This window comes from Rhopalosiphum maidis, chromosome 3 (assembly GCF_003676215.2).
Source record: "Rhopalosiphum maidis isolate BTI-1 chromosome 3, ASM367621v3, whole genome shotgun sequence".
Taxonomy (NCBI): domain Eukaryota; kingdom Metazoa; phylum Arthropoda; class Insecta; order Hemiptera; family Aphididae; genus Rhopalosiphum; species Rhopalosiphum maidis.
Genome location: NC_040879.1, coordinates 13,358,289 through 13,376,823, shown reverse-complemented (window position 1 = coordinate 13,376,823; position 18,535 = coordinate 13,358,289). Strand labels below are relative to the sequence as shown.

General features: G+C 23.7%; 1 protein-coding gene across 2 annotated transcripts; it reads right to left on the bottom strand.

Moving 5' to 3' along the window:
* Positions 1 to 1,360: 1,360 nt before the first annotated feature.
* LOC113559813 (dolichyldiphosphatase 1-like) lies at positions 1,361 to 7,858 on the bottom strand. 2 transcript variants are annotated; one of them, XM_026965575.1, is made up of 7 exons: positions 7,481 to 7,858; positions 7,328 to 7,416; positions 6,296 to 6,396; positions 6,044 to 6,228; positions 5,875 to 5,973; positions 4,406 to 4,534; positions 1,768 to 1,903 (listed from the first exon to the last, which is right to left on the bottom strand). In XM_026965575.1, the coding sequence occupies exons 2-7, from the start codon at positions 7,413 to 7,415 to the stop codon at positions 1,768 to 1,770; spliced, it is 738 nt and encodes a 245-aa protein (XP_026821376.1). In that variant the 5' UTR covers position 7,416; positions 7,481 to 7,858. The 2 variants fall into 2 exon arrangements, with proteins under 2 accessions (XP_026821375.1, XP_026821376.1); XM_026965574.1 differs by having other exon boundaries at positions 1,361 to 1,903; positions 7,328 to 7,858.
* Between the last annotated feature and the right edge of the window lie 10,677 nt (positions 7,859 to 18,535).

Here is an 18,535-nt window from a genome sequence, read left to right as displayed (position 1 = left end):
ATAAAGTAGCTACAGAGTTGTACAGTGGTAGTTTGTGGTTCATGTTACCTATGTAAATACAAATATGGTCTTTATCAAGTAATAGAGATAAAGATAAATAGTAAAGAAGAAAAAGTTAAATGATTAAAGTTTAAGTAAATTATTATAATTATATATATATATATATATAGATAGCTAAAAAGATATTTCATCATTTCAGTTTTTGTTTTATATTTAACATGGTTTAACATTAGTTCAAACTTTTTTAAATTAATATTTAAGATTTCACCTAGACCCAATCACATACAAGATGAGTTAAACTATTTAAGTTCAAATCTGATTATAAAATAAAAATTACACATCTTTAACACAAAAAAATGTAGAGCTTAAAATAAAATAGTTAACCTTAGGTATATTTATTTCTATTTTATTCATAAATCATAATATATTGTTGTTAACATAATAACTTTTTATTGAAAATAGAATATTCTTAATCAACTAGTTAGTTAAAAATGTCTTTAACACAGGTATCTATAGTTTTTCATTTTGAACTGCCAATAAGGGGACTGTTTTTACAGTGATCTCTTAATATATATGTATATAAATACATATCACATTTATTACTAGTTATGATATATATTATTGCATTATTATCCATAATCTTTTATATCATTAAATGTAATAAAATATAATGTTGACTAGACATATCAAACTCAATATATATTTTGTTACTTTAATTAATAAGTTTTCAATTTATTGAATAAAAACATTTAATTTCAAAACACTTACATTATTATGTACTTAAATAATATACTTAATCATATATATGTTGACGTATACCAAACATAGAATATATTAATATACTGTAAATGTGTATAAATAAAACATTTTAATTAAATAAAGATAGTACATTTTTAATCATTATTTGATTATCCACACAAAGTAATAACCAGATTTTTCTTCAATTACAATACATTAATGTGATTAATCAAAAATTTACTATAGTACATTTTAAACTTAATTACGCTAAAATAATATTGCATATATAAATACATTAAAATAAGTAACAAACTTAAATATAGTATGTATATATTAATATATTACACATTATCAACAATTGAAATTGAAAGTAATGCTATTAATTGTAGTTTTAGACTATTCAGTATTGAAATGTGAATTAAATCAAATTAAACCAGTTTGAATTAACATTTATAGTTTAACTTGCTTTTTTAAAAACATAAAATAAAATAAATTAGTTAATAGTTAAATGTATTCAATCATCCTACAATAAAATAAATAACAGAACATTTGAAATAATTGAAATACATTTTTGTACTTATGTGAGTTATTTTTATATTAAAATTAATAATATTGTATTTATTGTGTGCATATTATTTAAAATAAACACACTAATGCCAAGTTTAGTTGCATAAAAAATTGAATAATTTAATGGTTTAATAAAATTTATTGGACTTATCACGGGCCAAATCATTAAATGTTTAAGGGGCAATTAGCATACTATTGATTCATTAAATCTTCAGTGATTGTTCTATGCAACCCGGTATAAAGATTTTAAACAATTCATTCATTATGATATTAATAAAACAGTATTAGACATTATAAAATATAAATGAAAAATTATATAGCTGTTATAATCACACTTAGACACATCACAAACATTATACTGGATAAAAATACAGTATATTATGTATTTGTTTTTTTATATAATTATAAATGCTTGGACAGGTTAGTTATATAATTATTATTTTAATAATTTTAAAATATTAGTCATTGAGATTTTGCAGAAATCGATTTTCGGCGTCTGGCTCTAGCTCCTGCTTCATGACGAATATTTGTGTATTCAAACCATAAAACGTTGGGAATCAAAGTAGTATCTCTTAACAAAAAGAGTTCTGATATTTTCCTAAAAAAATAATATTATATTATTGTAACAAATACTTAAATATTTAACAACAACACACTAAAGCATAGTTTTACCCATATTACCAGAAGAAGAAAATAAATCAATCAATAAAATTAAAAATGTTCATTCAATATTGCACACACACATTGTTATATAGTGTATTAAAAAGATAGGAAACTTTTAAATCTAGTTTTCATTCTTTTTAAACCACTAATACAAGCAATAGCGGAGCGCCAATTATCTAACCTAATTGAAACTAATAAGGGATTTTGTAGGTATTTAATTTGTTCATAATACATTAATTAATTTTGAATATAATAAAATAAAATAAATTTTTTCAGATAATAGACGCTCTATTAAATACAATAAAAACAATAAGGCACGTTAAGAATAAAAGATAAATGGTTTTTATTTATTAAATAAAAAAAAATAATTTAAGATATAAAAAGAGCATCATTGGTTATTATTTGTGTGATACAAATAATTTAATATAAGTAGCATAGTACATTTATACATAATTTATTGAATTACAAACCAAGAAAAATGGTTAATACGGTTTAAATATGTTCAAATTAGTTTTAAATATTATAATATTGGTTATATTAAAATTCAATAATAATTTTTAAAATTTTATTTATACATGAATACATAAACAGACTATGCAATATTATGATATTAAATTATAAGTAATTATTATTAGTATTTAGAAATATTTGTGAATAAATATAAACACTATATTATTATTATTATTATAAACTTCAAATATTTTTAATAGTTTGACTTACAGAGAATATGGTTAACTTATCAATATTCAAATGTTGAAAGTTATTTGATAGTTAAGTGGTTTTTAGGAATATAGTAAAAAATTTATTTTTATTGTATCAAGTATTTATATGAATTTTTTATTTTTCATTTTCATTTAATTATTAAAAATAAAGAAGACATAAATATCACAAGTTTGGTAGTACATTTGAAAAACAACATTTAATCCATTCAGAAAATTTTAAATATTATATTATTTACTTATTTAATTTTCTTCCATTACTGCCTCTAACTTTTAATTGTTTTTTTTTTTTTTTATATAAATAAATAGGTTTTGGATTTAAATGTATTAAAAAAATATAGTATATGTTCTAGAAAATATGAGTTTATACACTAAATATGCTCATAAGACCATATATTTTTTTCAAAGCAAACTATGGTTTTTACTATAAATTAATGTAAAACAAATTACATTAAGGTTTAATTATCAATTAATTTATTATTCTATAATCTATACCTTATAATAATTTCCAAAATAATAATACACTAACTAAATTAATAATAACTGAATAGGTAAACTTTGAATTCATATTTTTAGCTTCTACTGAATTGGCAGTTTTTTCTTTACTCAAAATCGGATGGAAAGTTTTAACTTATTAAGTAACAAAGTAGTGCAATTTATCATAAAAAGATTAAAGGTAACCTTAAAATTATGAAATATTCACTAAAAACGGTAAAATGTTGAAATATAATCTAAATTTATTTGTACTTTACTATTTCATGAAACAATTTTTATGCTTACTTAGCATATAGTTAATTATAGTAGGATAGACCAGTAAAAATATGAAAATTGTTATACAATCCAACCTAATCTTACCTAATAGGATCACAAATCGTAATTTTCATTATTATTAATTCATATTTTTTATTTATTTTTATAATTTACTACAAAACTATTAGAGTAATATATCTTGATGAATTTTAAATATAATGAACTTTTTTTCATTAATTAATTAAAGTATTTGATTTTAACTATATGCATTTTATTATTTGGTTTGTTTTTTTTTTTTTTTTTAAAGGATAAAACAAAAGCACTTATATTTTACTTAATAGTTAATAATATAAATCTTATATGATCATAATATTATTTAAAAATTATATCTTAACTAATTTACACTATTTATTGACAATGCTTCATTACTCTAATGTAATAAATAGTATTTACCTATCATATTTATTTACCTAATCATTTTTCTTTTAAATTTAACTTTTTTACAAGATGTCTATGAAAAAGCTTTTAGTATGTATAATGCTTGTGTTATTCAATACTAAACTTTAGCAACAAAACAATTAGACGACATTCAATACATTTTTGAATGGTAGAATATGATTTAAATTTAAATGTATCATTTAAAACTATTTAATATCATAATATGTGCTGATAAAGATGTAGATAGGTGAAATATTTCAAAGCAAAACAAACAAAAATTATCTTAGCACTTCATAGAACTCAAGCCTCAAAGCTGAAGCAAATTAATAATTATAATAAATTAAACTAATGTTGGACACAGTAGTAGAATCCATACTCCAGAATGAACATATTGAGGATATGTCTATAATTTTTACAAAAAAAATCACTAGTGTTATTTTGTATAAAACATTAAATAAATAAACATATTTTTATATTTTTTAATTAAAAAAAAAAATCATATAATATGAAAAATGTATTATTAAACATACCATGATATAACTGTTGGAAAATAAGGAGTCAATACCACATTAATTATGGTAAACCAAACAGTACCTATAATAATACCAAACAGTGCTCCATATATTACTTGCTTCCATGTATGATATTGTAGAAATATTCTAAAAAAGTAAAACCATTATTATATTGGTGATAATAAAAACATATTAAAATATTATTTAACAAGAAACATCATATTAAATACACATATTTCATAACACAAATCATAAAATGTATTATCATTTAAAATTTATAATTGTTAATAATATGGATTAGCCAGATTAGTACTTAGCATTTTAATATCCATCATAAATATAGTAAAAACTAGTAAAACATAGCAGTGATATATAAATACAATTTATTTTATAGTATGAAGAATTTATTCACATATAAAATTTTATTTTGCTTGTTTTTAATTATTTTACTATATTGACGCATATTCAACAACTTGTAACAATTTGTGGATAATATAATTATTTAAAATGTTGTATGATTAATTACAAAAATTTGTTTTGAGCACTAATACTATTGAGTAGTTAATTATCACAAAACTGTTACACATTAATGTGATTTATAAATACTCAAAAAAAGAAATTTGATACGATCAAAAACAATGTAGTTATCCAAGTGGGATTATCCTGATAATGAGCTTTTATGTTTGAAGATGTTTGAAAACATCTAATAGTTCAATGCGATCATAAAGATAAAAATTTTATTAATTACAATAAAATTTTAGTAAATATTTACCTATATTATAGTTATTATATATGCATATTTTTTTTCAGAATGTTCATAACAATTTTTAAGAAACTTAATTTATAGGTATAAATTAATAATAATAATATTAACATTTTTTTTTTCATACCTGATATTCTTTTTGTTAATTATTCTTTAAGTGTTTTTTTTTTTTTAATTTTTCAGTTTATTGGGTCATATAAGTGCATATTTAGTGTAATTTAGTGTTACAAGGTCCAAACTCTGGTTATTAACATTTTTGAAAGATCATTAAGTAAATGAAAAAATTATAATATAAAACATAAAATAACAATATGTTAGAATGGAGTTATAATTAAGGGACAAGGGAAATATAAGCTTTTTTATCAATACAAAAAAAAAAGGAATTCATTGTTAAAAAAATTGTTTTATATTCCTAAGTTTATTTGTTTTACTATTAAGAGGTCAGTAAACATACAAGACCGTGGTCTGAGTTCTAATATTCAGCTTCAGAGGTAATTGGTAGAAAATGTTCTTTTTGGTCATGATATTTAATAAAATATAAAGTACGAGTAATGATATAAATAATAATTATTAAAAAACGTTACAACAACCATTGTTGTTTTAATGATAATATTATCAAATAACTAATAAGTCATGCAGCTATCAATTTAATAAAAGCTTCTTCTTTCTCATGAACTAAAAAAAATATAATTGTAAAGATATAATATAATAGTCGTCTAAATACCTGCTATAAGAAACTATACAGGCAATAGCAATACATGATACAGCTCCAGCAACTTTCCAGAAAAACTCTTTAAATGCCTTGTTGTTAGCATACTGTAACCTATACAGTTAACATTTATAATATGTACATTATTAATAGTTGTTACTATTAATATTTATTATTAATATACCTTATAAATGTGAAGTAAAACATGTATGATGCAAAAAACCACATAAACTGAGAATGAGATGAAGGCATGCCATATTCTGAGTACAATAAATTTGTATTTCTAGCTAAGGGTCTAGGTTCACGTAATATATGTTTCAGAATTGTATTGCATATCTCATTGAGTAACACACCAATGAAAAAAGTTATCTAAAAATAAAAATTTTCTATAAACAAAATATTAGCAATAATAGTTTTAATTTAAATGTTTACTTACTGTGTGTAAATCTCGACGAAATAAAATTAATGAAATAAAGCCAGACAGAATTACAAATGGTGTCAAACTAAAAAGTGCCAATAATTTTCCAAATACATCCCCTTAAATATAAAAAGAAAATTGTTAGGTAGGTAGGTACTATTCACATAAAATGAATTTGTAAATAAATAAGGATAAAAGTAGGTAAATAAAAAAAAAAAAAAATACAAATAGTTATAGATTATACAAATTAATATTTTTGAAACATAAGGAAATCACAAAAATCTTGCAAGCTAACAAATGATTGTTATACATTTCAAAATAATAGGTATAGTTCTGTTTTGATTTATTTTTTTACTTATATTGTTGCTAAGTTTATACTTAATATACTTTCTTCAAGTAGTTTATTTTATCTATAAATGTATTGCAATTTTAATTGTAAATGAGTCAAAAGTAATTTAATTTCAGTGTATTTTAAGTTTATTTTGTGCTGAACATGAAAAAAAAATCTACTATATAGGTTTAGGCTTTATATATATTAAATCAATTATTAAATAATTATATTTTAATTTATTTAATTTTTTCATTATGTTGAAAATATTTTGTAAAAAGTACTCAAGCAGTTTTTGTAAACAACCTTTAATTTATTTTTATAATAACAGTTTTATTATGTAAGAAACAGTACTTTTAAATTAGTATTATACTTGCTAATTTCCCAATGATATTGGTTATTTATTAATTAATAAAATTTAATGTTTATATTTGGTTTTAAAACCATTACCCTAATGTAAGATGTTCAAATTTAAATAAATTCAAGTTGACTGTGTAGTTTTAATTATACTTTTGTGACTTGGCTTCTCTATTACAATGACTCGCAGTATAAACATTTCTAAAGGACTTAAATAAATTAAATAACTTAGTGACAGAAGTATTGAGTTTTATCTCTGTAACACTAATTAGAGATACGAAAAATTTACCAGGATCAGTGTGAACATATATTATGATCAGTAAGTACAGTTTATGCAGTGTACAATTACTATTTAATTCACTCACCCTTTGGATATTCAACAAATGTCAAAGACAATGGTACCCAGTCAACGGATTGATCGTACCCGCTACTGTTAGAGACAATCGAGTCCATACTTGAAAAGAAAAGAGGACTACTGTAATGTGGCGTTTTCTACATGATAATTACTAAGTACTAACAATATAATATTGAGTTCTCGGCGAAACGTTTACAAACTGTAAGATGACCAGAGTGATTTGGATGTCTGAATGGCAGACAACAGACAAAGCTGACTAAAATACTAGACTATTTATGCAAATAAAAATTAATTACACGAAAATTTTAAGATTACGCGGAAAAAGATTAATTTAATAGGTATATTATTGGTGAATGATCAACGCGTCGTTCAATCACTTCGTACAGTGTCCAGTCGTCCGCACACAAGCGTTTGTATCGCCGGTAATGTTATAGTATCGTATAACTATGTCATGACATCGCATTCACCGAAGACGCCAGAAAAGTTTTAAAAATCCAAATTATTATCGTAATAAATTTAAGAAGTAACTATTTATTTATCGAAAAATTATGTCACATTTTTGATAAGAAAACACCAGCTGTGTGATAACATTGATGACTGTATATTATAATTAATACGTCATATCACATACCTATAGCCGGCTGTAGGCTATAATATTATTATTAATATGTCTATCGTCTATGACGAATACGGAATATAATAATATAACTAATATAACATAATTTTAGTAGTGATCTGAGTTATTTCGTCATTAGAGTGGGACCCGAGTCTCGAGACTAGAGTACAAGAGTTTGCACTTCATTATCCAGGTATACGGCAGTTACAATGGCGTAGACGTATGCTGGATTTTAAATCTGGGCAATGGCGCCACCAGGATTCTGGACTTGTGGTTAGATTTCTCCTCCGAGTGTTCGCATAACACGAATATCGCAAGTGATACAATTTATTCCGGTGAATCCATTGTAGGTAATAATAATTTTCAATTGGATTTTTTATTTTGCATATATAGGCACTTCGATGCTTTTGGTAGTTTAATAATAATTAATTTTTATGTTGTAATTTGATGATTCCAAACATTTCCCTAAATTCCTATAATTTAGCCCTCCAAAAATAATAATTAATGACTTGAATCTTACATCTATAATAGTTCGGTTACAGGTAGGTACCTATATATTATGGGCTCTTAAATCACGGGCATAAACTATTGATAAATTATGCCAATATAATATTTTTATATATTATTTAAAAAAATAAATAAATAGGTAAATAAAAATTGTAGGGTATCTATTTAGATTTTAGTATAAATTTATTTTAGTCAATGAAATCAATATGTCACACTTAACATAATAAAATGTACTCACTACTCGATAACTTATGTTTCTTGTTATTTGACTTCATCGAATTATTCATCATAACGTCGACAATAATTGGTCAATTTCTATAAAACAAAAAAAATAATTAAAAAATGTACTATCATGCACAATTCACTAAACAAAATTTTGAACAGGTATTATATTATTCCTCTTATATTCATATAGATTATGACGTTAAAATGGTCATACTCACAATCTCGTAGACTGCAGTACCTACTTGATATGATTTTTCGTAAATTTACCGTGGATGCAAAAATTTGAATTGGTACCTGAAAATCCAACAAGTAATATTACAAAAAATGTATAATATATAGTCTGAAACGTTCATTGAAAATTGAAATAATATATAGTTGATAAATACTCACCTGCAGTATTTTTATACACGGTAGGTATTAAGTTAAACCACTTTCGTAGTCGTCTAAAATCAAAATACGCTTCGATGACTTAACAAACGATTAGCTACAATACACTTCAAATAGCTACCGTTCTGTTGTGAAAAAAGAAATTTATTTTCCCATACAGTTCCGTATGACTGTGGGAAAGAAGCTATATAGGTATTGTGTTAATTTCCTATGCGTTGTAAATTAATAGGTTGATAAAATAATTATAGAAAACTTACTTTAACATTGTATGGTCATTGGTCATATTATAATATATCTAGTGAAATATACATAGGTAGTTAAGTATCTTATATACATTATACAACGGTTATTATTGCTCAATAACCTTTGATTTGTAATAATCGGTAGTCAGTACTACCATTATATTTACATATATAACAACATAGTACAAACGAAAGTCCTTGGCTTAAAAGAAACATGTATTTTCATAACTCTAACTTTTCAATCTTGGGTTTAGAATACATGTTGATAGATCAAAATTTCTTGAAAAAAATTGATCATTTCGAAAATTATATTAAAAATAGAGGTTGTCATTTAAAAAAAAAATGAAGTTGTGTTGTGCATGCGCTAAATACATAAGTTAAAAAATTGTAAATCATAGGAATTTATAATTCATTTGTCTAGCTTAACGTTCTGCAAACAGAATTGAAAAATATTTAAAAAGTAATGAGCGATAACAGAGTACACTGTTTTCTGGGACACACGGTTTATTATGAATATGAAAAATAGATATTTATCACACAGACTATAGACTATAGTTTTGTAGAAGGGTGGGTAAAATAAAATACAGTGTGGTTCTTTTATCATTAAAAACTCATTATTTTAAAACGTGTTGATTTTTTTTCAAAATTTTTAGTTTCATGCTTTTTTAAAACTATATAATATTATAATTTTTTTAACCCTTATATTTAATAGTAAAATCACTATGAACTTTTGATTTTCAAAAGTAACCTATATTTAAAATGTCATAAAATAGTAGGACTATTTTTTTTATGAATTTTAACGTTAAAATTATTATTTTTCATTTAATCTAAGTTGGGTGGTTTGAGGTTTTCAGGTCTTCGTCCTACAGGTTTTTACGACTGAGAGGCATTGATTAGAACACAATTATATTATTTGCAAAGACCTATAGTTCAAGTAATAAATCGTTATCGTTTGACCCAAGTACTGACCAGTACTGGCTGTATGTAAGTTGCGACAAAATTACACCTTTTCCTGCTTTTCTAAAAGTCGATATGTAATCTGCGACAAATAAAAAATTAACATTATACAATTTGCGACAAAACCGATAAGATACATTATACAAACTGCTACAATTTACTTTATATACCTATATATATATATATATATATATATATAGATAGATACAATAATAACATATATAGGTATATAAATGCATCATATATTCATACATACCTAAGTACTATTATGTACATTTGTAATTCAATTAATATATTACGACAAATTTGTAAGGAAAATCTAAATTTATTTTTAAGCTTAAGCGCAATATACTAAATATTGGTTCCTTCATGAGTACAAAATTATCACATGTTAAGTTAGTACGTGCTGTGTCGTGTAATATTGTATTTAAAATGGAACTTACAAAAATGTTTAGCCAAAACGGCAAACAATTATTGGTGTAAACAATTTAAAATTTAAATTTAAATACAATTCCAAAATAAGTGGTTATTCAACATGGATTTGCTCAAAAAAAACATGCAGAGTCAAATTGGTCTTAAACAACGAGAATATCTATTACTCTACAAGAAAAATCATTTTTAGTACATAATCTATAGCTATATCATATATTCATATATATAATTAAATAATTAACGTATATTATCGTATCGGTTATTATGTGCATATTATCTATACACACACATATATATATATATATATATATGAAATAAATTGTCACAGTTTGTATAATGTATATTATTCATTTTGTCGCAGTTTACCATCTCCCAAGTACTAATATCTTTGTAATTTTGTACCTGCTACTATAATCATAATTCATAACAATAATTTTTTTTTTAATTTTAAGTTTATTGGTGTATTATTGTAGTCAACATAATGGAAAACGTTTTGATAAAAATCCGAAGTTAAAAAAATGATTATAGAGACGTCATAGAGTCGACGACTGAACAACCGCCTATGTTATACGTGTAAAAGTAGTTTGATCTACACAATGATTTTAATAACTTAAAATAGTATTTCAGAATCCTAAGTTTATTTATGTGCTTAAGATGACGGTGTGATTTAAAATTTAATATATCTGGTTGTTGTAGATACATATATACATATTAAAAATTATAATTTAGTAAAATTAATGAGTTCGTTGTATTGCCGCTCAAACAAAATTTTACGAAACAATAAGGAACTGTTTAAATACAAATTCAAAAAATACTTTTTAACCTTAAAATTTTATATTTCTAATTTATTGCATTGTACCTATTCACTATTTTAATAAATGTATGTAGGTATTCATATTTACTTTTTACTATAAATCAAGAATGTGGTTCTGATTTTTACAATAAAAAAATCGTTGTATAATATGTTGTACAGTGTTAATTTTCAATGAAAAGGTCTGTAACAAATCGTTGTAAATAGGAAGGAACTACACACATTACGCACCTATAGGTATAACATGCCTATATACATTTTATGAATGAGCATCGTACGCAGGTTGTAGCCCTTGAACTATGACCAAAACTTTGAATAGAATCAATTTTTGGAACAGTAGTTGTTTAATATTTGTATTAAACACATTTATGATGGAAAAGTTAAAATTTTTACCTACATTATATTATATTTATATCATAGGTGTTAAAACTATAGGTATTATATTATAGGTAGGTATATACCTATTTTTCGAAATGTGTTTTATTATACAGATTATAGGTACTTATATAGGCACCTAAAATTAATGATTATGCAATATAAGATATAAATATTATTTTTTTATTGAACATTTACGTAATTTTGAATAATTCACTTACCTATCTACACGACAGTGAAGTTGTCTCTACTGTTTTTGGTAAGTACTAGCTTATATTACAATATTATCGTAATGCACTTAAATTTTATAATTTTAATAGTTAATACCAATATAAAGTAGTTGATTTCTCATTTTCTTCACCTCTTTTTTTGTAAAAAAGTTACTTCATACAAGTACAATATTATTGACTTGCTGTATTACATTTTTATAGTATACACTATACAGAATCCGAAAACGCGTTTTTGATAAAAAGCATACATTTTCGTAAAAGTTATAAAGTTATCTCTTTTACTTAATTTAAATCATAAAATTGTGTTCAAAATAACTTATCCGTAGTGAAAAAATATAAGAAATAATATCTTGTATTTAATTAGAAATATAATAAAGTTTTTGTTCCTACTATTAAATACTAATTACAACAGTAAATAGAAGCAACTATATATATATATGTGCAAGAATATGCACAAACAAAATACTATAGTACCTACTATATATTATTTCTAAGGAGTTACTTGTGAATATAACGATTGCCATCGTTACTACAATAATAATTATAATAATACTAAAAATTATGTAAAAATAATTTTCTTTTCTTTTTTCCATTTTTTATATTTTTAGAATATTTAGTATAATACTTACATTATAGTATTGACATATTATGATTGGTGCAATGGATAATACAAGTAAAATATGTATTAATAGAACATTGCGCCCGTTTTATGATAATATTGAGATACATATCTAAAAGTAGTATAATAATATATTATTTATTACTACTTCATTTTTGAATAATATATGTACGTCATACATATTGTTCAAGAATTTTGTAAATCTTCACTTTTGTATATTTATTTTTCAATCAGTTTTTATAGTTTCACGAACAAACTAGCTTAATACTTAACTTTGAACATGTTATTTTTAATACTTCTATCATAACTAAAAGTTTAAAGAATCATAATTTTATTATATCATGTTGGACATCAATAAATTAAATGTTTTTTTTTCGTTTATAAATTTGACCACGTACATTTAGGTGAGTGCGTATAAAATACAATTTTTTAGTAGCTGTAATAAATTTCAAATGAATACATATAAATGTATAATTAAAACATAATAAAATGATATAGAAACTATTATGGATTGGTTTATAATTTTTAATATTTTTCAGTAATGCATCCCATGATAGGGGATTATTGGAACTTAAAAATAAACAATAAACAAATATATTCTCGAATATTTCATTGATAAAATGGTAAATAAATATACGTAAATAAAAATAAATATTTATTTTATTATAATATAATTTAAGTTGTGATAATGGTGTAAGAATATAACTGTGTAGTATGCATTAAAAACCAAAAAAAGTTTAAACGAAGACAACACATTTAAAAATTCTTAATTCATACATTTTAAATAATATTTAAAATTAATTTGATAAAATCTTTATTTTTAATTTTTACATATTTGTTTTAATACTTAAAGTAGGGTTTGAAAGTTTTTATAGAAAATTTACATAAATATGCATAATATACATATTCAATATATATAATGTAATATTATATAATTACCATTTTTACAACACAATATTTGATCAATAGAAAATTAGATGAAAAATTTGGATTTGTATTTGTTAAAATATCTAATTTGTTAATTTTATAAAAAGTGGATACCTAATATTACTACATGTTTATGATGTATTGCTATTGTTGTAAAAAATTAGAGAACATCTCTCTTGTTAATAGCCCAGGGGCTGGTTGGAAGCATTTTTCAATTTTTGGTGACTTTTCGGCTTTTCTCTTTAAGTTATAGTATGTTTCCCACATTAATATATCCTTCACTAATTGTCTTATATATTTTAGTAGCGATCTTCCTATACTATTCTTCAATTCCATGGAATATGGATCCCTATATTATTCTTTTTAGTAAATTATAATGTCGTAGCGAATTTCCAATTAGTTTTGTTCTTCTAATCTCCCAGTCTTTTTTAAAAAAACATATTCTTTTTCTTTCTCTACGAAAAATTTCTTTATTATTACTTTTTTACGATCTACCTAACTTATTTTAAAAATTCTCCTGTAGCACCAAGCTTCGAATGCTAGTAATTTCTTTTTTTCAAACTTTTAATATCTATATTTTACTGTCGTAAAGTGCTACGCTCCAGACATAAGCTTTCAGTAGATTTTTTCTTATTTTTAAATCCATGTTCCTGGAAGTAAGTAGGCCCTTCTATTTTTGAAATGCACATTGTGCTTGATGTAATCTGAATTTTATTTCTTGACGCATCTTCTGTTACTTGAGACCATGTTATGTAAGATATTTGAAACTTAAATACTGAAGTATTATTATTATTATTATTTATTATAAATTGTAATGTTTAATCAGAGTTATAGTAGTCAGTACCAATAAAGTACTATTCTAATGCATTTAAAACACTTTTAACTATCTCTTGACTATCAAGTTAAGCAGGTTAAGCTTTATACAGTTTAGTCTAACTCAAAAAAAAAAAAAACCGTAAAAATTAATCACATTATCCTATTTTAAATATCGACTTAAACGATTTATGGAAAACGGTAATTCCACACAACTTAATTCTGTTCAAAGTGAATGAAATATGTTGAGAGTGGGATGAATATTCGATATTAGCAATAGTTTGAAGTTTCAGTTTATTAAAAACACGATTGAAATCATTATATACCTACATAATAGACGTATTGTAGACATAAGTGTCTGTCAAGGCGCTCGTTTTCATTGACCATTGAAATTATTTTACTATTATTTTTAATTTTAAAGTAATTATTATATAAAAAAAGTTTTCTAATTTCTTAGAAAAAATTTTAAGTACTTATTATTATATTTTCTAGTAATATTTTGATGCACTCTAAGCTCCAGTACGCCTTGCAGATTGTAGTCTACATATTGTTTTATTATGATTAATAATTAGACATATAATATTGTTTTTTTTTTTATTCATAGTTACCAATGACAATTTTTTAAGATGTTAATTATAATTAATATTGATTTATATATTATGTTATTATGCGTATAAATTGAAATACAATTTTCAGTTGCGAGTAGAAAATAATAATAATAAACATTTATTTCGATAGTTTATTTAAGTACCTATAGTGAGGTAATACTTGGGTTTTTATTTATTAATGTGTGAAATGAGAAACCTATTACTTTTTAGATATAAATTTATGTTTTGCATAATGTACTGAAAATGTCATACCAAGTTTAAATTCTATTTCATGTAGTTCCTGCAGGACGTACCTACATGGTATATCTAATATAAATGCTTTTTTCTCCATTTATTATAAATTTATTAAATGGTTAAACATTTATTGTATTTAAAATGTATTTTATGAGTATACTACGTATTTATGTAGTATCATTTACAATAAAAATAAGCTAATAATTGTGTAATAGTTGTTTTAAGCATTTAAGTCATTATAATTAATTAAATTTAAAATTGTTATATCAACCAACTCGAAAAAATAGATGGAAATATAATTAACTTACTAATAGTACTAATTAATTATTGTGCCTTTTAATAATATTATTAATTATATGTGTACTTATTACAGCATTATAATTTGTAACGTATCTACTGTAGTCGAGGGTCATGTTCACATTTTTTTTTTTATAAATTTATCATTAGAACAATTAGGGTGATGTTCTGAGCACTGGTGCTTATCAGTATTTAGGGGAGTGGAACATTTGAGCGTGTTCAGATCATATCTATTAGGACGTGTGAGTGCAATTACAATTACCATTTAAAGCGCTATAGTGGTTTTATTTGGGTAGATACTGGGTAAGTCCCACAGTTCAAATGAACACGATTATAAAATATTTTGATGAATTTAAGTTTATAATTTTGTATTTTAAATATGCTTATCGTTTATCTTAATATTCATATTGTAACAATGTTTACATATTATGAGTATAATTTGTTTAATTTAAACATATCAAAGTTGTTGGTAGTTTAAACACAGTCGCCACAGGTTTTTTCTTCATTTTAGGTATTAATAAAGTTCGCGATAGAAGTGCAAAAAGTAATGTATAGTAACAACAGGAAAAAGTGTTTAATTGATACAATTTTGGATTAATTAAAATTGTATTATCTCCGTTTGTGAAATATATGGGAGTACGCAAAATATCAAATTCGTGTTGAGCAGTTCTCATTTTTTATTATAACCATTAAAAATAGAATGAATTGACCTATTATCAAACTTAAAGGTAAGAACATTATTATTAATCTATATTTTCTCATGAGTTGTTTTACGATATTTTAATTTTTTTTTTTAGCAATTTATTAGTATGTAAAATATTAAAATTCTAAAAATCTCATAACTTACTAACTAAACATTATTACATAACATTTAAAGTACTGAACATACATGTCTTGTGTTGTATGTTTATTAGACGAAGACAACATATGTGGGTATGGTGTCCGTTTAAACACGTTAAATAAATATTACCTACGTTTGATTGTTTTATTCAGAAATAAAAATATTGGTTTATATTATACACAGATATAAGTGAACAAAATAATTTATTATCATTATTTTTTATTTTACAATTATAGCAATATTTATTTTACACCAATCACTAAAAATCCATTTTCAAATAACAATACAAAGCAAGCTCAAATGATCTATGATAATTCCTAATGAAAATGGGCACCCGTGCTCAAATTTGCCGGGAAAGTGAGCTCTAAAGACTTGAGGTATTAGCATGGTAGTCGGTAGGTTATATTTACTTTATGACGGATGGCATATGTATTTAGGATTAGTAAAATTAACTTAGAAAAACTTAAGCTTAAAAATAAGTTGAGTTATTTAAATTTTTATTTTGTTTTATTATTTGATCATGTGATCGGCATATTTAGGATGAGTTTGACACTGAAAAAATAATACATTAATTGCTTAATTATAAATATTTATGCCTATGTTGTATTTTATGGAATATTTTTTATATGAAAATATTCCTTTGGCATCGTTAAATTTTTTATCTAAGTGTGGTTTCGTTATCGATCTTAAAAACTTCGACTGCATTGTCGATTAGTTACGATAAATTTACATTTTTACATATTCTAACAGTTAATACAATAAATCTAGATGGAAAAAAATAATTAGGTATATTGTTAATATTTTTTAAACGTATCAAATAAATTGGTTATTGTTAGAAAGTATTTCCAGAAGCTTTGATGAAGGTTTTTTTATACATTAATTTTGTTCTATATTTGTACGTTTTGGATGGATTGTGGTTATTTAGTACGTTGTCATGTCTGTCATGTCTGTCGACAATCGCGTGGCCGAATATTCATATTATTACGAATTTTAGTTTTAATTTTGACCAAGATTACAATTAGGCGGTTATAAAAGGTATAGTTTTAAAAATAGACAATTTAGGTAGTTGTAATAGTTATTAATGTATAATATGAAGTATAATAGTTTTAAAGATGCAATATGTTTTTATGAAAAAAAAAAAAAATACTATATACAATATACATAAATATATACATCGTCATTCAACATTAACTGATTTCGGTAGGCATTGTACTCAAACAAATCGAAATTAAGACATATTATATATTTTACTGTCAAATATTTTTAAGCGTGTTAATGCATTCGGCCGTCACGCGTATGCATACAGGTTAATCTATTTATGTGGCTAAACTAATTTACTAAGCCATTTTGTGTGTTTTCCTTTTTAAATTTTTGATGCCAACCTACATTTTTATTTTTAAATCATAAGCAGAATAATTTAAAAAAACGATTTTGTATAATATTAAACATTGAATAAATAGTTTTTTTTTAATAATAGGTATTTAAAATGTATGTACCTACGAGTGAAATAAAATGGAAATAGTTATGGTCTAACACTCCAATTAATTATACTTGATCAGCGTTATATTTATTTTATATCTCAATACTTTTAGAAAATTATTTTGATTCTTTTAAAAAAATTAAAATAATAAGTTGTCATTAAGGAACTTAAAAGTCTAATGAGAAATAGAAAAATATTATATATATATTTTTTGAAAAGACATAATATAGGTAATGTTAAAACTTATAAATGATTACTTAAGATCGCAGTCAGTGGAATGGATCACGCTGTGAATAAGCACATTAGTCACTACGACCGACGGTAAATATAGTACTTATAATAATTACAATTCTTATATTCTTATAGAATAAAGTACTACGTCAGCTCCGTTACATAATAATAAATATATTATGTATAAAAACTCGGCATGTTTTCGGTCTGTACCTATATTATATCCATATAGGTATTTACTCGTAGGTACACTGATTATGGTAATATTTCACGAACCGTGTGACAGCTGGATCCAATAGGGTCGAATCGCCGTCATTGTTGTCGAATCTGCACCGAACTACTAAAAAAACCGTCTCCAAAATACTCGCCAGTCGTTACCTAACTTT